General features: G+C 37.5%; 1 protein-coding gene across 1 annotated transcript; it reads right to left on the reverse strand.

The window, feature by feature from the left end:
• Positions 1–760: 760 nt before the first annotated feature.
• LOC126354209 (MOB kinase activator-like 4) lies at positions 761–21,921 on the reverse strand. Its single transcript, XM_050003667.1, has 5 exons — positions 21,804–21,921; positions 21,262–21,425; positions 20,059–20,268; positions 7,094–7,205; positions 761–3,319 (listed from the first exon to the last, which is right to left on the reverse strand). Exons 1-5 carry the CDS (start codon positions 21,861–21,863, stop codon positions 3,200–3,202), a joined length of 666 nt encoding a protein of 221 aa, XP_049859624.1. The 5' UTR covers positions 21,864–21,921; the 3' UTR covers positions 761–3,199.
• Between the last annotated feature and the right edge of the window lie 3,517 nt (positions 21,922–25,438).

Consider the following 25,438-nt stretch of genomic DNA (forward strand, 5'->3'; position numbering starts at 1 on the left):
ACTATAGCACACACAACACGAGTAAAGCAATGTGCACTGGTACCAAAAGTTCCGAACACATTGGAGGAGAGAAAATATTCTGAATGACTCATACAAAGAGCCTGAACAGTTACAGTATGCATGCAAAACATTGCCTAAAAATACCAAAACTGTCCAAACAAATCCATCAGCTGATGACTATGTTACTTTTGTAAGGCTAACAAGTATCTTCTTCATTTAGTAATCACAAATTTGGTTGTGAAAGTGCCAGGAAATTATATGGTAAATAACAACATAAAACCATTTACAGAACTTAAGAGCATTACCGACAGCACTGTATCTTGCAACCTATGCACTGAAGGGAAGCTTTTACCCTACTTTCCATTAAACTGTAGGAGTCTTAAATAATTCATATTCATGGAAAGAGATGATAGAATTTATGGGTAGTTATATTTTAAGCCACTAATGGTCAAAAATAGCCTACACTCTTACATGATTAGCAATTTGCTATTTCATTTAATATGATGTGTTTTTTAAAACATGGTAATATCTACGATAAATATTTGTGCTGTTAAAAGAATAACAAATGCTTAACAATAGTGAAGCTGTCATTCAACGGGTGAAATCTCACTGAAGAAAGTATGAGGCAAATAAGCCATTGCATCTTTCATCCACCAAGTCTTGTGGAGGTCTTCCCAATATCATTTGAATTACAGAAGAGCTAAGTACCTGGAAAGGAAGTTACTAACTTAAATATGAAGGAGGACTACACATCACTATCAACACTGTGAAAGAATTTATTACATAAAATAAATTTAAAAAATTAAAAATAGTGTAAAGAAAGAAAAGTCTGTACTGGTCCCTATTAAGTTACCACCTACACATCTCAGGCAGTGAACACGCATAGGTCTTAGAATGTTCATGATAATGAAATCAGTATCAAATTGTTTTACCAACTGAATTCAATATGTATTCATTAGTTATTCTTTACAGGGGAGTCAGTTGTACCAACAATTTTGTCTACACATGTACATTTGAATTGAAAAAATATGTTAACAGTTACTTATATAAACATACACATGTACAATAAAATTATATGCATGAAGATTTTTGTGATAACATGGGATTTATAAAATTAGATGTGCCTGCTGAAAACATATGTTGGAATCAGTACTGAGAACTGTATAGAGATCAAAAAGAGTGTAAAATTTAAAAAACTAGATAAGTCACATAAAGTTTTGCAATTATTTCTTATTCTTATTGGTTGTTTTTCACCTTTGTAACTAGCTCATACAGAGCACCTAGAAACAAAAACTATTAAAATGAATATAAATAACTGACTTACAAATCTGACAACTCTAGCTTATCACAGATGTGTATGCTCGACTAATGCTCCGAGATGCCAATGTCAGAAATATGAAGAACTCCAAAGAATTTTTAAAAGAACTGGTATTTATATTCAATATCAAATGTATATTTCAACTGTAGCTTTAATATTGTGCTGTACTGGATTTAACTAACAAAGTATACTTTTAAAGAAATGTGTTTACACTATGAAATAACTTTTAATAAAATGACACAGTCACATATGCTGAAAAAACCCTAATATGATGGTGAGTCATTAATTCTCCACATCTCTATTACAGTCCTTTAGGTTCACAGCACTGCTTTTAACACGCACATTTTCATATATGGCACTTCCCTCATTGCTTTAAAATTTCAAAAGCATCACTCAGTTTCCTTTGTGAATATCACCACTAATAATTTGAGCTGACTGTTAATAGAAATAAATAACACACTTCCCCTCTTTCTTTCTCCTTCATTATTTTCCAAAGGTACATCAGTAACTGAAGTCGCTCTAACAAGGCCTTCATCGAATCAAAATGTTTTCACATGCATAGAGAACAAACCAACCTCAACAGTGGCCATTAACAAACTAACCGACAGAATGCAATTTACTTCTAATCGTATGTTTCAAATTATAAATAACAGACATATGAGGTTTATACTGCAACAGCTTACAGAGTTCAATCTTTAAGCTATCTATTATTTTTGGGGCCACTATTCTGACCAATTCAGAATGAGTGAGTGAATGAATGAGAGTACGTAGAAAAATATAATCTACACAATCTCAAGAGCTATGGTAATTTGTTCATGTATTTCTGTTCTGTGGCATTCATAAATCAGAATACATAGTTCATAGTGAATCCCTTTAGTTATCCCCTATTAGCTCCATTTAAAAAATACCTACTGCTGGAAGTTATCAATATGTATGGATGAAGGGAGAATCAATGGTTTATTTGGCAGTAAATACCAGCATCTGGCTTGTTACACAAGCATGCTGGAAAGCAGGAAGGAAAATGAAAAACTCTTGGATTATGCTTTTCTTTCAGTTGCTTTTACTAATTAAAGAAATGGATGCAGATTATTACTGACTCACCCTCTGTACACAAGTATTTTCAGGCAATGACTAATAAAAACTTTGGCAATAAACTGAAAGTAAAAGCAAATCACAGAACTTTGCAAAACTTTTAGTTTCTATGTGACTGACATGTATGATCTCATATCTATTATACCAACATGTAATAAATAAATAAATTTATCCTAAATTCTGATCAACTTATGTTCAATGAAGTGTCATATCAGCAGCAAACAAAGAGTAAATATAAAATTGAATGAATGTGACTACAATGTTATGACATTCTTCCCTATGAAATTATGACAGCACATGGTGAAAGTACCTGTATTAGTTCTATCCTGTTCTAACTGCTAGACAGGACAGGGAGAATTATTAATGAGTGGTGCACAGCACCAAAAAGGCATAATGGCCGGATATACTTGGTCCTGCCGCATGTATACAAAGTATAGTCACCAGCTCCTACCTGAAGCTATATTATAAATAGCTGAGTATTGCATAATGTTACCAGTTCATGGCAGTTGCCAGAAGATTCTGTAACACATTCTTCATGGGGTAGTAGTGAAACCTACGAAAGTCATCTGGGTTATATTCCAACGGATTGACAAGAATGCTTTCTCTTTAAATACAAGAAGAATGGTCACCATATCTTTCAATTTTCCTAAGGAATGAGACACAAGAAATGTGTTCTGATCATACTTCATCAGTGTGGTACAATACAACACACTGCTCGGTCACCTAGGCCTCGTGCCATGAACCTTCATTCCATTTCTATAATCCACACGATCTCCATTATTTGCATTCCTAAGCATCCGTCTCTCCACTGCCTTCATCTTCAAGGATTGGAACAATGAGATTATCTTTCGACATGAGATTATATTTTGTAACAAATGCTGTAAATCGCCTACACAGGTACGTTTCATTCTGAAAACAAAAAAAAAAAGACAGAAATTTTATCTTCAATTTACATTACACTACATATAACATGTTGATTAAAGTATATGTGGATAATCAAGAAAGTTAATTTTACAGCAAAAATAATTCTGTACCTCTCAGCAACCAATAACCAAATCTGATCACTAGATAAATGTATCAGTAATTGTTATTCACTTTCCAAACAATTTGGTGTGCACTGGAAAATGTGATAAAATGTAAGAAACTTTTATAACAAGTTCCTGAAGTACATTATCTGTTCTGGCACTAGAAACAACCACATACGACATTTGAAAGTAAATTAAATGTGTTTTACGACAACACATCCTGACATGACTGACCAGTGCATGATGATACCAATTTTTCCAATCACTTTTAGGTAACAATAATCAGGTGGTAGTAGTTACTAATGACACACAGCTGACGTCATTGAGAAAGGTTGTTTTGCAGCCGACTAAAGCAGTCAAATCATATTCTCACTAATTACAAACACAGTAATTATCAGAACATGCATTCACAATCAAGAAACTAAAGAAGTGGGGAAGGTGAGAGATGCCATTTGAAAGGTACAAACAAAATACTTAGCATCAGATACCAGTAATAAGGATGTAGTTAACAGGTTAAAAATTTTGCTTGAGAATGGCTACATAACCAAAACAGCACAGTACATAAAATAAAATGGATATGAAAAACAGTTGATGTAGGAAATTCATTTCTTAAATAAATAAATAAATAAATAAAATCTAGTGATGTACCTGACAAAATGTATTGTTACATTTTTACACAGGGGCCAGTGCAAAGACGAGCTAGGTAGTGTTTGTGAAGTTATGAAGTGTTGGTATGAAGTTACTGAGCAAATATGCTGATGATTATTGGGCTTAAAAAAAATTGTTAATGTCAACATGACTTTTGAAGTGATGAAAAATACAAGTTTACTGGCACTGCAAGTCAGCATTTCATTTCTATAGTTCTGAAAATATGTCCTGGTTATTTCGAGAGAGGGGTTGGGGGAGACCTAGATGGTAATTATATTTCAATATATGTCAGTTTTTTAAAATCTGAATCAATATAATCCTCTTCTCTTTAACATATTTACTTTAGTTAAAGTATGACATTGTCACAGTCATGTATGTGATTGTACACACTATAAATTATGTTAAGAGTGTCCTTGAAGCCACTAACTGTTAAGCTGCAGGTAAGCCCTGAAGGGACTGTTCATAACACCATCTGTTCTTTGAAGCTGTTAGGTCATACCACCAGGAATTATTATTTGGGCTGTGTATCCCTTGAAAGAATCTAATTTAATAGTGTATCAAAATGAAACAAAGTTTGGTCAATGTTAAATGTGGTGAGCCTCATTAACATTTAAAAAAACCCAAAGCAATATAAATGACGCTAAGTAATTTAGTATAAGACACATGGGACTGCAAATGTTGGGAAATATCCCATAAGTGTATGGCAAATATTGGATATGTGATGTTATCATATGAGGTACCTCACCACACTTGCAGCAGTGGAGCTTGTTGCACCTGATCATTCCATCCTAAGTCCAGTTCCACAATGGTGGAGCATCGGGCCAAAGTGCATGACTTTAGCACATGCGCTTCAGGACTTGAATTTTGCATCTCACAGGGAATGGTCTTTTTTTTTGCATTGCATTAGACAGTTAGGTTTTTACAGTGATGTAAGATTTCTTATTGTTTGTATTAGTCTCATGGTCTCCGGTGGTTAATTGCTAAGTACAGTAAAACAAAATTCTACCGTATAGCATCGTAAGTCAGTAAGTATAAGTTTTCCAAATTGCACTGCTACCAGTAAATGACCTACATGTTCTTTACTATATAAGGCCTATAATCAAAAAACGAAGAGTGGAAAGGAAAGAACACACAATAGTAACAGCTTTTGCTTGGTTACAGTGAGGACAATAAATTTGTGGATTTTACATTTAAAGTAGGTGTTCAAAAAACACTAGATCAGTGAAGTGGTGCATAGCACTGACCCCTTCCGGCGAGGATAGGATCAATAGGGCAATTGCTCCACATGCAGCAAGGTACGTTATTTGGTGACAATCACATGTTCAACAGCTGTCATCCACTTTTGGGATACTCTGTGACATTTGTGGCCCTGTGTGTCTTATATTAAATCACTTGTCTCAGCATCACCTACATCACTTTGGGTGTTTTTAAATGTTAATGAGAATCACCCTGTATGTGACAATGAAGTTGTTTTCCATCACACCACAGATAGTGTTCTTCACTGTAACATAAACCCTGCCCTCTTCATCATCATTGTCATGTACCAGCACATACCTGCTTCGATACTTATGTCACACACAACTGAAAAAGTCTTTAATCTCCAGTATCTTCATTTGGATAACTTCTCAAGTAATCAAAACTCGTTAAGTTTCTGTAGCAGGTAAAATATGCTGTTCCAAGTCATAAAATATCTTGCTTTGGTACCATGAAAGGTAGGTGGGTGTAACTGTAGCTCTTTAAATTCTTTTCCGTCTGATGCTGTGTATAGATCTTTGCTTCTGTAACAGTTTTTCTCCCAGCTGCACAACTGTTTTAGCCACTACATCAATCATCATTAGCTTAAAATTAATATCAAACTGTCTATATTTCCCAATTGTGAACTACACACTCTTAGAACCATATTTCTCAAAGGAATCCTGGCTGTGATTTGCATCTGTTATTGATCACTGTAATATACTGTTCTTTAACAATCAAAACAAACTGAATAACATCGTTTGTTTTCCTCTCAGCTTTCTGCTGCTGAATTTGCACAAATCTGAACACAAGAGTTAAAAGTGCACTTGGTCCATCGTATGTTGCTGTTGAGCATTAACAGCCTTGGTGTCATCGCTGAACACCTTGTTTCATTTGTAGTTGTGTGTTTAAAATGTTCTGCATGAACATATTTATGCCAGATTAATTTGTTGCCTGTGGGAATATATAATATTGTTGAGTGTTTGTCAATCTCTAATGCCAGTTCAATTACAACTACATTTGGATCAATGCAAATAGCAGTTTGGGTGTGGCAGATGTTCACAAAAACCAATGTATGCAGGATGCATTCTCATACTTGGTGGCACTATGAAGTTCGCTGTCAGCTTGCTGCTTGCCTTCAAATATTTATCCCAGTGTTTGGCATACCTGCTGCATCAGTTCCCACACACACTCTTCTGAAATTGTCAAATTAAATCTGTATGCCATCTGAGCTACAATCCACAAATGTAAGAAGACACTGTATTTTTTAGCTGACAAACTAGAGGAAAAAGCCTATCTTATAGTCAGGCAAACACATACTTCGTGCAGAAGGGCTACACATTCGAAATAATATATCAACAATTCTTTTTTATGCAGAATAAAACTGCACTTAATGGATCTTGGTTTCATAGCACACTTTTCTGAATTATTCTGAAATGAACACGAAATACAAGAAGATTACTCTAAAAGACAGGCAATTCCTTTTCAGTTCCTCTGATTCCTAAATCAGCATTTCTCCTTCTGGGTGAAGAGCAATGTTTGTCATGAGTGTGCACCCAGTACATCCGTAACTGTCACAGGGTACCTTATAGATCGTACAAATAGGTAAAATTTTGCCAAGTTAAATGTTAGTGGAAAAAAGATCAAAACAGAATCTGACATTGCACGAGGAACATATTATTATGAGATAAATAAATTGTACCTGACAATCAGAACTGAACAAAACAAACAGATAATGTGATATACAAGTAATTAAGGTAAGTAGCTTATGACTTACCTCAAAGTCATCAAATATAGTTTTGTGATGAAAGTATGCATGTGAGAAAATCCTGTATACTCTACGACATACGGAGCCAAGTTTTGCAACTGATGATTCCTTGATGCTTACCCTGAAGAAAATGAACAAAGTCACAAACAGGATTAAAATTTATCTAAAAATTTTGATCATGAGCAAGAAATCGTGCTGAATATATATACTGCCACTAATCAGGGCTAACGTGTGTATTACACAAATACAGCATATTTCATCTAACAAACAAACAAAAATAAATAAAAAATAAAAAAGAATAAAAGAAAACTACACATCTCTATAACTCTGCTAATGTGCAATTAGAAAATACCTTAGCCACAGCTGAATATTTTTAAACACAAAATAAAGCTGTTTTCTTTTGAATACACTGATATCGTACATACATGATAATTATTTAGCCATAAGAAATAAAATAGTCATAACTTCTGAACAGTTTGCATTAGGACATTCAAACTGCAAGGTTGGCCATGAGGCATGATGGGAATTAGTATGTGCATGCGTGCACGCCTTCTTGTTGTAGGACATTGCATGTGAAAATGTCACCGTACAGCGTGCCTGAGCTCGTGAAGGCCTACTATGCGAACAATAACAGCCCAACTCTGGCTCAAAGGAAGGTTTCAACAGAGTTCAAGCTGAAGACAACGGTCCAAATGTGCTTTGCTAAAAATCAAGAATTTGATTCACAAGTTTGAGAGAACGAGCAGTGTTCACGATGAAAGTGTTGGCAATGTCAGTCACCTGAAAACATTGAAAAGACGCATGCTGCATTTCAAAACAGACCAGGGAAATAGATCAGATGAGCAGCACATCAGGTGGCAATCAACTGGGACAGACTGTGACAAATTTTTGTTGAAGACCTGCATCTATTGCCATTCAAAATTCAAATTCATCAGCCATTAAGTCCCAGGGCCATGGAACAGCAGCTGTGTTTCACCAACCATATTGTCGACAGAATTGACGAACAGGACTTTGGTGTGAATATGGTTTGGTTTAGAAATGAAGCACACCTTTATTTGGATGGGTTCATCAATAAGCAAAATTGACACATTTGGAGACAGAGAATCTGCAATTCATGATTGATATGTCTCTTCACCTTTAACAGGTGACTGTGTGGTGTGCAGTGTCCAGTCACAGAATATTCGGTGCAATATTCCTTGATGGCATGGCGATTACCAACTGTACATGAAGTTTTTGGAAGATGGTTTCATCCCCATTATCCAAAGTGACCCTTATTTTGACAAGATGTGGTTCATGCAAGACAATACTCGACCCCATCAATGCAGGAGAGTGATGTTCTGGGGAAGCACTTTGGGGACCACATTTTGGCTCTGTGGTATCCAGAGGCCACTGGCATGGGACTCCATTGGCCACCAGTCTCTCCAGATCTGAAGACATGCAGCTCCTTTTTGTGAGGCTATATTGAAGATAAGGTGTACAACAATAACCCCAAAATGATTGCTGAGTTGAAAAAAGCCATTCAGGAAGTCATCAATAGAATTCATGCTCCAACACTTCGGCGGGTCATGCAGAATTTCGCTATTCAAGTGCACAACATCATCACCAATGATGGCAGCCGTACTGAACATTTCATAGTCTAAATCTGAATATCTGTAGTGACATTTACATGATGAATAAAAAGCCTTAGTTTGTAAATAATTTATGGTTTTTTCACATCGTTCAATAATTGAGGCATTGAGATCAGAAACGGGGCTTGTCATAATTTTTGGGATATATAAGTTATTACTATAGTTTGTATTTTCACACGATTCCGCACCTGTTGGTTCTAAAATGGGACTTGTTCACTGCCTGTCAAAACCAGGGTTGAAATTATGTTTCGTGCAGAAAGAGGACTTGTCAAGGAGACAAGTCTCTACACTGCACAAAAGAATGTGAGGTGTGATGGCAGCACTGTAGCGGTTTGCAGTAATCAGCTGTGAGATTTCAAAATTGCTTCAGTGATGGAACTGTCAGATGAATCCGAAGATGATTGACAAGAATTTAGAAGGAAGAAAAGACACCTCAAACTGTGGAAGAGGAATGTTATTAAACAAAAGAAAGTCAAGGGTCTGGAGCATACCAACTGGAAAGCAAAAACTGATCCTAGGAGGGAAACAGGTGCAGATTGCAGGTAAATAGTCATACAATGTTCATTGTTTGAATTCTCTTTACATAATGTAATAGTCTGTAGCAGAGGCAAATTGTGTAGAAACACTGTACTAAAATGTGAATATAAATTACTTTCATGGACACAAAGTTTCAGTTTATGTTTTAGTTGCAATACAGGAAATTGGTAAAAAACATGTTATTTGCTGAGTATATAGGTTAATAATACGTTAATATCTATTTACAGAGGAACTATTGTTGACAGAATTCAACAATATGCCCAACAAAGTTGGACAGGGCAGATACTTGAGTGCTCACATTCTTCCCCTCATTCCAAAAGCAAGGAGACCATGCTCAAATTCCATTATCAATTGTGGAAGGATAGCAAACTATTATTATACGGTAACTGACATGACAACTGTAATATTAGTTAATTAACCATTTTGTTCCCAAATTATGTACAACTTTGATCCACGTTTTGTAAAAAGGCATATATTTAATAGGGTTACAGTATTATGATTATGTAGATTTTTGTTTTATGATACTAATTCACTAGTATCTGCAGGTTAAAGTTGGCTTCAAGGAAACTATAGTATGCAAGAAAGCTTTTATTGCACTCCATGGCATAACAAAACACCGAGTCAAGGAGGTTATTTCAAGAATCATTACAATTATGGCTTTGGTCGTCCTCTAGAGTGTGTGTATTGGTGAACTCACAACTAAGCATGTGGCCTCTAGTGTGAAAACGTACGCATTTTCAGATTCCAGTACAAAACAGTCTAGGAATCACACAATGGTTCAATTTTGGTACAGTTTAGTTCCTAGTGGTAGATTTTCCAATGTTTTCCACATGTTCCCAACCCGTGGGCATTCCTACAATGCTTCTGATAGGGACTTTAGAAGTCTGGAACTAAGGAAAAGGAAACAGGACACAGTGTATACTCCCCACCAATGATTCAAAGTACTACAGAAAGCAAGGAAACACATGCATATTGAACTACGCACATGAAATGCATTTCTTGACTATCAGAAACAGCTAGATCTAGTTTTTAGTAACTCTGTAACTGTGAAAGGAGAAAAATAGGCTGTTACACATTAAAAACTATTTGGGTACACTGACCAGCCAAAATGAGTCTGTTTCACCCAGTAGCAGTGGAATGGTGAAATATGATTTTCGTCTGGTTAAGGCTGGGACAGTCCCTCATTTCCATAATATGTCAAAAACATACGTGGACATCATTCTAATGAAACCTGAGAAACTGAAGGCTATTGCACGCATGATTGATGTTATCCCTTTGCAGCTTCATGAGTATTTTGATAGCTTTCTAAGGCAATGAGACATTAATGAGCTGACTAGTGGAGATGGTGCCAATGAATGTGGCCAAGTGAAGTTTGGGACAGAGACTGATAGTGACATATTTATGAATATATATCTATGTCAATATAAAAAGGGTTGTTTAATAAGTAAAATATGTGGAATTAACTCTCCCATGTTACATGCGTATGACCATGTTGAAATTATTAATATTTTGATTTTAGATGTGGTATTTTGTTTCGTTATACAATATTTCAGTACAGTGACTGTTGTTTAAATCAAAAAGGGGATATGTCAGCCATTTTCTATTACCTTTTTCTATTAGTTGCCTTCATCCTATGATTACAGATTGTTGATATAACATTGCATTCTTCCTCACAAGTCTGTGGGACTAATTATAAGGTTTGGGGGTAACAGTATTCAGAATTATACACTTTTTCAATATATCCCAGAACATCAATTAAGTGACATCTCCTTTTTGATCTCAATGCTTGAAGTGTAACCCTGTACATATATCAGTAAGTGGGCAGTATGTAGCCATAAACTGTGCATCTCGATCTTCACACCTCACCTTTCACACACAAAGCATACAAAGGGTATCAGTTATCTGTTTTCCTTTGAATGAATAGTAACACCGATAGCAATCTCTTAAAATAACCGGTACGAATTTGGAACATTAAGAAACACAAAGACAAACTTTATTTTAAAAGAAATTGCATTGTGTTTTAGTGGCAGACCAGCAGTTTCTCACTAGAAATAAAAAACCTCATATAGCTATAAACCAAAACAACTGTGATCTATACGGATTTCATTTTTATACATCAATGAGCAATACATAACTGACAAATCTCTCTCTCATCTCAACACACATATTTCATTTGAGAGTAGCATAAACTTCCAAGTGGTCCATCTTGTCCACAACAACAAAAAATCTAAACTTTAAATGCATTATTACTCCATAATTTCCTGTCAAATATATGAAACACATAAATAACTGAATTTATCTCTGTAGAAATGACATTATTAATGGAAGGCGAGGCAAAGCAAAGTTTCATTTCATAAGACAATGTTATTTTGGCAGTTAACAAATGTCACAACACATTGGTACAGGTTTATTTAATTAATGATACGTGGATGATTCTCAATAATTTAAGGTAAACATAAGAACAGTATCTGTAATATGCCAAAAAGGTATGTATATTAGTAAATGGCTAACACGGCCACCCGGTCCCATTTGCAAGTTGCTATCTAGTGGCTACCATGACAAAAATTCCATTTTAACTGCTGACTGAACTTAAGAATTTAAAGTGCTGTCATAATCTACTCTTTAAGAGGTCTAATCTTACATTAAATGTTGAACACAGTCAAGTATTATAATTAGAAACTGTGTATATGTCTTGAGGCATTGCAACTCATGATATGCAAATTATCCAGACTATGTTAATTCAGTATTTGAGAATGAGAGGACTTGGTGATTTCCTAAAAACTTTACACACAGTTATAAACTTATCTGTAATTTTTTCTTGCCAATATATCCTACAAAATAATGTTTGGTGTTTGTGTACTAAAAATTCATCAGGAATGATGTTTTGATTTATTACTTCTTTACTACTAACTCTTTTTGCAAAACTTTTGCAGACAGTACCCAAATATTCCAGTGAACGTACCTGGAAAATTATATCATCATACAACACACAATCCAATAAATATAGTGTGTTTAATCGTGAGTAATAGAGTGGTTGTAACTATGATTATTTAATCCTCCTGAACATTGTTAGTGAGCAGTCGAAATAGCAACATCTGAATCTGCCTCTGTTTTATACTTGGTAGCTCCGTTCTTTAAACAACTCAATGGTTTCCTGGTGTGAGATGAGCAAGTCAAGAGTGACACCACTTTATATTAATTGTGCATAACCGTTATAAAAATGACATGTTCTACATCACAACTTATTATGAAGAAATGCACTATTAGTTATGTACTATATGATCATACTATTTAAGTTAACCTTAAAACAAATAATAGATGTGAAGTGAATGAAATCTATCTGTACACATATAAAGTAAAATTATAAATATTCGACTTCAAGTATTAATGGGCTGATCTTGGCTTCAGACCAGTCTAGGGAATGTTTCATTTCACAGTTTATTTACATATTTATTCTAATTTTTTGTTTCTCATACAGTCAAAGGAATATGACTATTCCCCCTGGTCTTAAGTGTGTCAAAGTGCAGTGACACGCCTCTTCATACAGCATTCTTCTATAGAAGATCACTGTATTTCGCTCTGTGGAATTGAAATGTGTATATTTTATAATTGATGCCATCAAATCTACACAGGACAGTGGAAATTGAAATGTCCTGTGGTGCCCCTCCTGTTCCCAGTCGGCCCGTTTAACAGCCTGCCCCTCCTTTTTCTTTATTAAAAAATTCTCGCAATTAATAGCGAATGGGATTCTTTGTAATCAGGAGAACAAGAACTCTTAGGAAAATTTGCACTCTTCGTTGTCTATTAGCTAATAACTTGCTGTTTTGTGTGACATAAAATTATATACAGGATACATAAAACCAATAGAGACAAGCAAGAAAGTACACATGCCTTCAATTCTTAGCTTCTAGCATTTTTTTTTACTCTCTGATCTTGCTACAGCTTTACATGGCATGCTTTCCTTTCAGTGAAAGAATCTATTACCTCATGAAAGTTCGTCAAACATTTTGTTACATGAGGTATCAAAATATTGTTATCTAATACTGAAAAGCTGTTAATACAAAAAATACCCAAGACTGGTGTGATTTCTCGATCTGATTACATCTATTTTGTCACTGTCTGCTAGTAAAACAAAATAGGCCTTGCTAATATTGAAGCAATTTTGTAACACAAACCAAATAAACGAGAATGTTTTGGCACAAATGGTCATTTTTATAAGATGACAGAATATAATTCATTAAGTACCAATATCAAATGCCTATAAGGCCTACTACAAGCAAAAAGCTTTGTGTTAGGAAATAGTTTCACATTTCATTCATACACACCAGTTTCTCAAGCAAGAGATTGAAAAGTAGTATTACGAAATTTTTATATAAATTTGGGATCATATTATTCTTCCATAATATGTGTGATGTTCCCATTTCTTCTTCCTCCTCATTCTAACAAACAATCTTGTCATCAAGAATTCTGTAACTATTTCTGCCATTGTCAAAATTTGTTTGCCGATTAACTTCACAACTCTGCCAGAATCACAGGTTTAGTTACCCCCCAATTATTCTCTGGTTAGCCGTTATTACATGTTCGTACAACACATTTTCCGCATTACTTCCAGAATAGAACTTGAGTGGCTGCTAGCCAGGGACTGCACAACTGGTCCTTGCTAGTGTAGCGATCTGGCCAAAAATTTTCTGTCAAAATTTCATTTTCTTGTATACACCGAGAAGATAATACGTAATCTTTCTCACCTGTTATTCCTGTCAGTGGTTTATTTCCACTCTTGTAGTCTGAATCCATGGAATTTCACTAATAATTATAACAACGAGGTAGGAGACGAGGTACTGGCAGAAGTGAAGTGTGAGTACCAGGTGTGAGTCGTGCTTTGGTAAATCAGATGGTAGAGCACTTGCCTGCAAAAGGCAAAGGTCCCGAGTTGGAGTCTCGGTCGGGCACACAGTTTTAATCTGCCAGGAAGTTTCATATCAGTGCACACTCCGCTACAGAGTGAAAATCTCATTCTGGAATTATAACAACGCTGAACATTTGCAAACCTAATCAACTACATAATCACACAGCGATTGGCATTCATCCGATCGGCTTTACTCCGTTCAGCTCGTGTAATCCAGTTCCCTTTTGTCTGCGGAGAAAGTTCATTTCTAGACGGGACGAGGATTCTCCTGACAGAGACATCGCGTACAGTATGCACATATTCAAAAATCAACTAATGATTCATTCAGAAATCAAGTTAAAATGTGTTCAAAAACCTACAGGGATGCATTTCAAAATCATACGAATAATCGATAGACCAATGTGTGCTAGATGCTAGGCGCTATGTGAAACAAGTTTCTTTCCCACAAGAATATGAATTTGGTGCCCCCTTTTCCTGGTAGCATCTAGCTGTGATTGCTTGCACATCTAACAGCCACATTTCTGTAGCCAGAAGTGGGAGAATCTACTACTCAAACGCGACTCAACTGTGCATGTGCCCGCTCGTAATTGCTAAAATGAATCTAATGTAAACAGTTGTGACTTCACACTCATCGGAGGCAATTTGTAGTTATGAAGCATTGCATAGTCTTCCTAAAGTCTTTGACACATTTTGTTGTTGGTACACACTTGCACGAGCACTGTGTATCGTCGTCGTATTGGCACACATGCTTTGCAATTTAAGTTATTTTTGTTTTTTCTCTCGTTTATGTTTAATTGTTGAAATATTCTGCAGTACGGAGATACAGTAATATTCTTTGGTAGAGTATCGGTTCTTACCAGTCAAAATTACAAACATTTAACTGAAAACTAAAACAATGAAAAAATCCCAGGTTTATCCTGGTTTTCTCCCGGATGAAAACGTTCCCGGATCTCCTGGCTGCCCAGGGTTGTATACACCTTGCCAGCATATAATTACACAGCGACTGCAAAAGCCCTAGTATTGTCTCAGTTTGATCAACCATGTAGCACCACATTTGGCTAAACGACAGGTTTAGGGAACTCACGGAAATTACTTCCACCAGTGTGTGAGAATTCTGTAAGAAATCCAATGGCAGAAGGTGCGGAATGCCTGTGTGAGAGGACAACCATTTCCAGCAGTATATAAAAATGTTGGACTACCGACACAAAAAATATTATATAATCTATTTTTCCATTCAAACTCAATGCTTTTAACAACTCGACACTCTTTGAACCAATTTTTCATACACCATTTTTTTAAACTTGCAACAAAGTAGAGGAATTATCACAGCATCAGCTTCTTTACCATCTACCATCCGAAAGACAGTATTATTGAATATAATAGAGGGAAACATTCCACGTGGGAAAAATATATCTAAAAACAAAGTTGATGTGACTTACCAAACAAAAGCACTGGCAGGTCGATAAACACACAAATACAAACATACACACAAAATTCGAGCTTTCGCAACCGGCGGTTGCTTCGCCAGGAAAGAGGGAAGGAGAGGGAAAGATGAAAGGATGTGGGTTTTAAGGGAGAGGGTAAGGAGTCATTCCAATCCCGGGAGCGGAAAGACTTACCTTAGGGGGGAAAAAAGGATAGGTATGCGCGCACGCGCACACACACGCGCACAGACACAAGCAGACATTTGTTAAGACCAATATTATTGGGTAGTCTACAGAGAACTTCAACAATGTTGCAAATTATTAGTGCGCAATATTACTGAAGGTTTGGGGGGAATTGGAAATGTCGTGTGGCTAGGGCCTCCCGTCGGGTAGACCGTTTGCCTGGTGCAAGTCTTTTGAGTTGACACCACTTCAGTGACTTGCGTGTCGATGGGAATGAAATGACTATGGTAAGGACAACACAACACCCAGTACCTGAGTGGAGAAAATCTCCGACTCAGCCAGGATTCGAATCCGGGCTGTTAGGTACGACATTCTGTCGCACTGACAACTCAGCTACCAGGAGCAGACTTTAAGGACTATTAAGCTTCTCCTACCTCTTAAGTTTGATTTAGTTGTTTTCTCCATGTCCATGTTACATGTATTGCATTTCATAAATGAGTAATTTCCCTCTGTGTTAAAATACAGCAGCACCCTTTAATGTTAGATGATTTTGATTGCAATTACCAATTTTAATGGCTATGACTTTGTCATTTAATGCCAACAGAATGTTACTGAAGGTTGGGGCCAGACAACCTCTCAGCACCAGCAGAGGGTACATTTCCTGAGAAGCTGAAATATGCTACTATCATACCTCTTCACAACAAAAGTATTAAGACAGATAGTGATAATTACTTGCCAGAATAGCATACCAGATAGTTGTGGCTGGCTGACCACTGGACTAAAAGGATGAGACAGCTACTTTGTAATAGACTGAAATCTCCAACCTAAAGATTCCAGCTGGGGTCCAGAAACTTAATGAAACTTTAAAACCTTCAACACATTGGTCTCGTCATCAGCTAAAAGAGAAGGCAGACTCCCACCTAAATTCAATTCTGTCCTCCCACAATACAATAACAAATGCACTCTGTTAATATGCAGCATATACTGATTTGCACATCACAGGTATTACAGACTGGGGGTGCCCTCACACCACATAAAATTCCAGGTGTTAGGGGACAGCGACCAATATGGAGTCAGGTCAAGGTCACCTCATCCCCCCTGATTGACTGGCATGAGGAATGCCATAGCCAGATAGTGGGCTTCACCAACTGCAGCTTATAGTCTGTCAATGGTAGTCAGTCCTCCTCCCACAACTGCATTGGACTCCAGCTCTCCAGAGAAGTGACAGCTTGGAGGAGAATGGCACACTGTGTCACGCAATTCTCTCTGCAAGTGTCCTTGATGGCTTGTTTATTTCCCCATTGCTTTCCCACCACTATAGGACGTACAATGGGGCACTCATTTACTGAACATATTTCTCTGTTGTGTACACATGCTGCGACGATTGTATGGTACTCAGGGTATTGAAGCAGATGGAGAAAGTTTTTGTCCTGAAGATGTCTCATCTGCTCCAATGAATTCAGTTTGTTTTATTTCAGGGCACAAAACAACTGAGATCATACACGCCCATTTCATAACCTTACAACACTAATACGAAAAAGGAGTTAAAAGCAACTACACATTAAGCCCAAATGATGAAAGGAAAGAGAGCAGAGAACAAGGACTTTCTCTCTGAGAGAAGTCAACAAAACACACTGTAGAGACAACGGATGTCCTGAACTTAAGATTAAATGTCCTTCACCGTATTGTTATAATGGATAAAAAGTAAGACACAGCCAATAACCTGTGCATCATTCACTGAAACGATCGATAGTTCATATGATAAACGTACATTAGAACGTACGTGGTTAAAAAAAGGGCACTTGGGCAGGAAACGGTGAACTGTTGATGGTGGGGGACCGCCACTTAATAAATGGCGATGGCTAAAATGACAGTGCCCAATATGCAACCTAGCTGACTGAGAGGAGGTTGGTCAAGCCGCAGGGAGAGGTTTGATTCCAGTGCCTTCAAGATCACATGGAACTCTGCAGAAAATACATTCTGGCCACGGAGAAAGTGAAGCCTGATGACAAAGTCGGGGAATATGCCTGAAAAGCTAGTGGAATCCCCTCACTTGGAACCAGCAGTGTAAACAACTCAAACTATGAAGCTATCTAAAATATTGAAAAATAAAGATGAAAATATAAAATATGTAGTGCAATTATTCTTAAAATTCATCAAGCCTGCAATAATTCTGGACCTATTTAGGAGCCAAGATGGAGATCAGCTCCAGCCTTGGTATGAAACATTAAAACCAGCCACACCTACCTCTATGGCCAATGCCTCGCATGAGTCCCACAGTGCCACGTCACTGTGTCAAGTATGAAATAGCCTTTCCATCAGAGGCTGAGCAATGCTATGGTGTGCAGGTGTGTATGGTATGGATAGTGTCTTGTCTTACAGGCCTGTCACTTCATGAGGAGTTGTCACCTGACATGAAGTGGTGGTTCACTATCCTCAGCCCAAAGGTTTGATATGGGGCAGGTTCTAAAGGTCCTGCAGCCAACCACAGTCCTTCACGGTGCACCACATCCTATATTTTAAAATAAGAGTTGTGCAGACTGATACACCATGCACCCACAATCATGCTGAGATCGCATGAGCAGGTAAATTTTGTCAGCTCACCGTGAATCATAACTTAGACCAAGCTTGGAAAAAGAATGCTGCCATAACATCTTGCAGCATTTGCCATTTGAATGAAGCAAAGAAACATGTTCACCTAAAGCAACAACACTTTTCTTGTAATATCCATATTATGAAACATACTGTGGAAAAAAAAGAGAATGATTTAAAAATTCTAGAGCTTGGAGACTTGTAATTAAATTTGTTTGTTGACAATCATTCCACTCCCTTAACTAGTATACTGCAAGTGAATATGCATGTATGACCAGTCAGCTGATCCAACTATTTTAGAAATACGGGTTTCAGGACCTAAAACACATAACAAAAACCTTAAAAACTAAGTATCAGTAACCAAAATGGCTGTGGGAGTACTATCCACATAATTTTTCTTTACCTTTCTGCTTTCTAGCTTCTGATGGGTATTAGTCTGATACCGGTGACTGAGCATAATATCAATGCTGTCAACAAAAAACTGGTTACATAAGCACAGTAGCAGCCACAACAGCACTCATGACTCTTTCTACATTCGTATTTTTGTGTGAACTGTGTTTACTCTATGGCAGATTACACCATGATGAGTGTATATAAATTTAAAGGATGCTTGCAGCTTCAGTAAAATAAAAAAAATAAAAATAAAAAAATAAAAAAGCATTTATCTGTTCCGTTAGTCTGTTTTAAATTTTACATGTGCTCCACAAAAAGATAATGTGTGCCCCATTTATCTTTTCAACAAAACTACATTAGCGAGGAGGAGCTTACCCCCTTCGCACGGCACCGCTCCCCTCGATATTCACAAGGCTGGCTGCCGGTTCCTCTCTCCGCTCCCCGCACCCCCCTCTGGAAGCGGTAAAGAAAAAGTATGCGGATAGTAATGGCAGTATTATCAACATTGTAACAGTTGCGAAGTAGAAAAATCAGTTTAACATTTGAGTGCACTGATCAGACTCTGCAGTGGCAAGAGAAATGCCAAAGCATTGAGAAATTATTGATGAATAGGTCAGACGCTTACTTCAAGGAAGCAGAACGTCCCTCCAGTAAAACTGGTAGGCCATAATCAAGCAAGAATGCCTGAAACTTTCACATCTCAATTGGCATCAACATCTTTCCTACACATTAGACAAGTCAACTAGTGACAGAATATTCATTCTGACAAGTGAATACCTTACCCACCATACACACAGTTTTGGTGGAATCAGCTGCTACAGTGCGATGAGTGGCTCATTTACTGTCTTCACCAAAACGCACTGTTCCACTACCTTTCTTACCAAATTTTCTACATTATTTCTACCTAAGTACAACAGACCTCCCTATGCCACAAAAGAAGGAAAAATGCTGTCTTTATTACACATCACAGAACAATCAGAAATGAAATACATTCTAACATTTTCATAAAAACAACTGAAGGGATGCAAGGCAGGTATACAGTAATAAAAACTTATTCTGCGCCAAAAGTTGTTTTTATCTACTACAAGATAAAAGCCTTTTCAGCCTTCTTATCTGGTTACACCCAAAATATTTTTTTAATTTGCAGCCTTCCTAACCCCCCCTCCCCCCCCCCCCCCCCCCAGGACAGCAACAATAATACTGAAGTTGCTGTACAAATTGACATATTTCATAAACGTGTTAATTTTGGAAGCACTTAGAAAGAAAAAAAAAAATAAAACAAACCAAATAATAACAGACAACATACTGCACCTGCTAGGAAAATACTTGTTACTGTTTAACAAACAAGCTGCTCCATCTAGCGTATGCCTCGTGTAATCAATGGCTGGGCATTCCTTTGGAGTTTTGTGAGCAGCACACAGAAAAATCCACTGTTCCGTAGCTGTCATCTGTGTACATGTTTCTGGATGGCATTCAGTCTGAAGACGAACTGCCAAACCATTTAGCTCCATACAGAATTGCCTGTAACATTACATAAGAGGTAAGTTCACACACACACACACACACACACACACACACACACACACACACACACACACACACACACACAGAGAGAGAGAGAGAGAGAGAGAGAGAGAGAGAGAGAGAGAGAGAGAGAGAGAGAGAGAGACTCAATCAGACCAAAAACATTCCAACATTTACTTTAGATGATAGTTGTAATGGGAAAATGTAAAGATGCATGTGTGTGTGTGTGTGAAGTTACTGCAGTACATGCACTGACTACTGACATATGATAATATCATTATCCAGTTCCTCAGCATGTCTGTATTTTTAGATTAACTGTGTTACTAAGGCATGTAAGTATTTTGACTGTAACAATAAGAAATGTGATACTTCGTGTAGCAAAAAATTTATCCGAATAATTTGTTTTATAATTTCAAGAGTAGTGCACTATATTTACCTTATCTTTATCTCCAATCTAACAACTTGTACCACTAGATCCTGTCATGTGCAGTTACGAATGTCATTTATTTACTGGAGGTGACATCTCAATCCAACTGAGACAACTGCATACTTAACTAAACTGACATACAAAACTTCACGATTCTTTGTGACATATTATGCATGAACCGGCCACAAATGTTGACAATGTGTAACAGGTTAATTCATATGATTAACTCACTTTGCAAGATAAAACAGGACACACTAAGAAATCAAACAGGAGTCTCAGCAATTTGAGAGCTTAAAAACAAACATCATTCCGCTAGTTCTACTGTAATTAAAAACATAAACATTAATATAGTCTCTACGCATAAAATGATACAGCACCCACATAACACAATTGGAAGCATGAACAACTTAGGTGCAATTGACCTATGCAAATTACTCTTTCCAACTAAGATGTATTTAGTTTTTAATGCAAGATACTTTCGTCTGTCAACTAATTACGGTACTGACAACACTACTATTACAACGCGAACATGCGCAGTGAGAAGAAAAAGTTGTGACAAATACCTTAAGTGTTCGTATTTCCAAACGCCTTCATCCTGCGATTCTGGCCGGGTGAGAATAAGATCAATATTTGCTGGGTCTCTTCGTATCTGTTGCTGAATGTATTGCTGTACAGCAAGTGTGCTATCCATTTCTTCGAACGGTTCATCTGGCCAACGACTGAAATCCTACAGACAGAGTATACGATGTAGTATGTCTGCTGTTACAATTTATAAAAAGGCATATGTTAATGTTCAGATCAACGCAGCTGCATAAATTGAAATGTACTTAAGTTTCCTGGCGTCTGACTTTAACTTGCCACTTTGGATAATTTTATTTACAATATACTGCAAGCTTTGACTTCACAGTACTGTAAATGAGCACAGTAACTGCTTAAATATGAACATTTCACATGGAAAGTTCATATTGACAGGAACGTAGTCGCTCATTCTCAGGTACACGAATTACGAAGATAAACTGACAGGAACCATACACTTTTAAGATCTCTTTCGTCCACCAATGTATGAAAAATAACAATGAAACGACACACACAAAACTTATCGCACCTTCGCTTTTGTCCCAGGCCTATTTCTCCTTAAAATAGTGGATCCATCAGCCATCTTCATGGTTGCCAAACTCGCTACTACGGGTCTACTGTCACCTAGCGGCGAACATTTGAAGTGCAAGCAGAGCGGAACAAAAACGTAACGCAATGAAAAGGAAAACACCGCACTCAGTTGTGTACGAAGTTTCCGCAACAAAGCCTTTCTAATCTGCGCTATTCACTGTAATGTAAAGAACATTTTCATTTTTCGGAAAGGTGATACGATTGATGAGTACCTATAGATTATCATAAGAGAAAGTGATGTGTTCGTCATTGATTCTGTGGCACTTTTCTTATGGTACAAGAAATATGCAAAATGAACCAACATTGAAAATAAAAGAATGATTTAGGTGTTCTTCCAAAAATTTCATTCGACATGCAACAAACAGAGGAATACGATATACATAACAATAGTAAAACGAGAACACCACGGCTCAGCAAATGTGGTAGTGTGCATAAATGTTAGAGATCCTGAACTTTCCTAAGGGCACGCAATATGTCTTGAACTGTTGTGAAAGTGGTTGTAGGGAGCACTGGATGCGCATAGTGTGTCGGAAGGATTGAACAGTGTAGAGGAAGTCGGCTCGGCCACCTTCTCGTGTTTAAAACATGATATTTACCAAGCTGCTCAACTTTTAAAAATATGGAGAGTTTCAAAACTTTTACCATCATACGGAAATTTTGTCCATGTATGTAAATTACTTATTTCACATACCATAGAAGTTGCTGTTTCATTGTCAGATATCAAGCTCTCAGGTTTCTGCGGCACTTTGCAAAAAGGTGATGGTATGTTGACGCGTGGCTGGTGGGTGGGAAAGGAGGAAGGAGGCGGGACGTAGTTCGTCAAGGAAGTCAGAGATGTTACCAGTGTGCATCAACTTGAAAACACCGTCTTCTGAACCAGCGTAAATAAGAATGCTATGGTTCCAGTGCAAGATGCCGTACACTATCTGATCAAAAGCATCCAGACAGCTATCAGTGAACGGGTTGTGACCACCCTTCGCTTTTATGACGGCTTGTAATCTGTTGGGGACACTTTTCAATGACGTGTCTGAAAGTATATGAAGAAAGTATATGAAGTTTATTCTTCCCCTAGAGCCGAAACCAGCGAAGGTAGTCATGTTGAGAGAAAGCAGTCATGTTGAACACTGGGGTCTGGAGGGAAGTCGACGTTCTGACTCATCCCAAAGATGTCCACTGGCTCAGCTCGAGTCTCAGAGCAGAGCAGTCCATTTCAGGAATGTCATTGTCTACAAACCGTTAACTCACAGATGCTGCTTTATGACAGCGTGAAGAGTCACGTTGATACAATCATCATCTCCGAACTATTCCTCTGCTGTGCGCAGTAACACTTCCGCATTAATCGTGTTCTTAAGCGCAAAAAGTGGATAACACCCTAATCACGAAAAATACCATCTTACGGTGCAGTTATGGTGTTGTGGGGACTGAGGGAAATGCAAACGCTCACTGTGGTCACAACAATACAGGAGAAGCAGCAACTGTGAAATAGAGGAGGGTCAATTTTGACAGCAGTGCCACCTAACAGTAATAATAGAGAGCAGCTACGAGAGGCTTGAAAATATATAAGGAAAGTGTCTCAAGAGGAGGAGGAAGGGGAATTAAAACCAAGTGAATTTGCCGTTCGGATGAGCTACAAAATTACACCACTTTTAGCAAATTCACTGATAGTGATCTTAACGGGTATAGATGCGGTGGAGCAGGGGGGAGGGGGGGGGGGCGACGACGAGGGTGTCAAAGCCTCCCCCCCCTTCCCCAGGCTGCTCAGAGTCACAGAGTACTTTTTTTTAAAAGTGGCTTTAAAGGCTCTCACGTTGAAATATGGCAACTGTTAGTTGTATTGAATATGAAACTAAATTTTGAGTGTTGAACACTTACTTACTATTAGATTGCGAAGCCTGGCAGCAGTGGCAAAATTCCTGTAAAAGTTGAGCTTGACTCCCTGCTTGTTATCGATACATGTCGGTGTACTTCGTGCTGATTTCTCATTTTAACAACTGCTGCCACCTTAGGTGATCAAGAGCATCAGCACTATAGCAGAGCGGCGAAATCGTGTTGTGTATGCGTCAACTGAAAAATAAATAGCGTAATGAGTGTGTTTGAACATGAACAACCCGGTGATATACCTTCACATAACCTGGTTACTTGTGTGTGCAGTTTATACTATAGTTGTTGATTATCAACGTGTACGTATGTTGAAGTTGCACCATTTATAGCATACAGATAGCATTCCCCCTGTTGATCCCTCCTCAACGTGGCGACAAAGTTCTCCTTCCTGCATTCTCCGTATCTCACACTCCATTGAGGTCTTAGAGTAACTTAGCATAGACAACACTTACCGACTTCTCCCTGTATCTGTACTCTCGAACTGTTAAGTCTGTGATCACTAAAGCTTGAAATAAAACAACTATGGCTTAAGCAATATAGGGGTTACCAAAAACTTGAAGGCTTTTAATGCTTTAGATTTTAGAGTGTCTCAAAATATCATTCGTAGTGTTGTAACAATGACGTGGCCTAACAAGCAAGTTGGTCCTATTTTTTAATGGCATAACATTAATGTGTCCTAGGATTACTAAGAAATCACTGAATGCCTGGTTGTGTACATGACGGTTAAGGGGCAAATAAGAGTCTGTGGAATTATCAAAACATTTCGTCACACTGATAGCAAGAAGGGAATTGGAGAACTGACCACGATTGAGATAGTTTGTCCAGTTCCCCTGAAATGATATTTCAGGATAAGCTTCTTTTATCTGTATTCTGGGAGAGTGAATTGTTATTAAGTAATTGTGTTAATTTAATCATGTTAACCTTAACTGACGATAAATGTAACTTTTGTATCATCCATTCAATATGAAGATTAGGGGATTGCCACTTAAATATCCCATAAATAGTTCGTTCCTAGTGGCCTCTTAAATGAATTAAAAATAGGGGTAATGCTCTAGAAGACAGACCTGTTGGGAATAAGCACTTGAAGAGTGGAAATGTGACTTCAGAAACCCAACACTGAGTTTGACAGAAGCCATGGAAGTAGCTGAAGAAACTAAAGGAGAACCGGCAGTTCTGAGGTACATGCGACAAGAACTTTTGAAACTGCTTTTGAGAGAGCGACTGAAATTTGTCAACAGCTAGACATCTCAGGTTTGGTCCCCCAGAAAGTTAAGAGCCAAAAGACCAGACCAAACTACTTGATGCGTGATCCCGAAAAGTATTACCAAGAGGTGGTCTTTATTACATTTTCAGATTATTTTATAACGGAGTTAAAGTTTGCAGAACATAACATACAGGTTTCTGGATGTTCTTCACTGTTTCCGATTTCAGCCAGCGAAATAATCTTCAGTAGTGAAGAACAAGAAGAATACAAGGTATTAACTGAGTTCTACATTTAAGGTATGGAATGTAAAGCTGAAGACATTCTTGCCGAATTACATTTATGGACAAGGAAATCTGTTAAAGAAGTTCCAGACCTTCATCTGCAATGAAAGCACTGAAATTATGCAATAATGTTGTTGTGTTGTTGTGTGGTCTTCAGTTCTGAGACTGGTTTGATGCAGCTCTCCATGCTACTCTATCCTGTGCAAG

Source organism: Schistocerca gregaria, chromosome 3, assembly GCF_023897955.1.
Source record: "Schistocerca gregaria isolate iqSchGreg1 chromosome 3, iqSchGreg1.2, whole genome shotgun sequence".
NCBI classification, from domain to species: Eukaryota; Metazoa; Arthropoda; class Insecta; order Orthoptera; family Acrididae; genus Schistocerca; species Schistocerca gregaria.

What these genes read in the sequence shown, in the direction of transcription:
- LOC126354209 (XM_050003667.1), bottom strand. Translation starts at nt 21,863, where the DNA reads ATGAAGATGGCTGATGGATCCACTATTTTAAGGAGAAATAGGCCTGGG. An exon ending in AACAAGTATTTTCCTAGCAG is followed by an intron (nt 7,206 to 20,058) that starts GTGCAGTATGTT and finishes CATTTTCTTCAG; the next exon opens with GGTAAGCATCAAGGAATCAT. An exon ending in CTATATTTGATGACTTTGAG is followed by an intron (nt 3,320 to 7,093) that starts GTAAGTCATAAG and finishes TTTTGTTTTCAG; the next exon opens with AATGAAACGTACCTGTGTAG.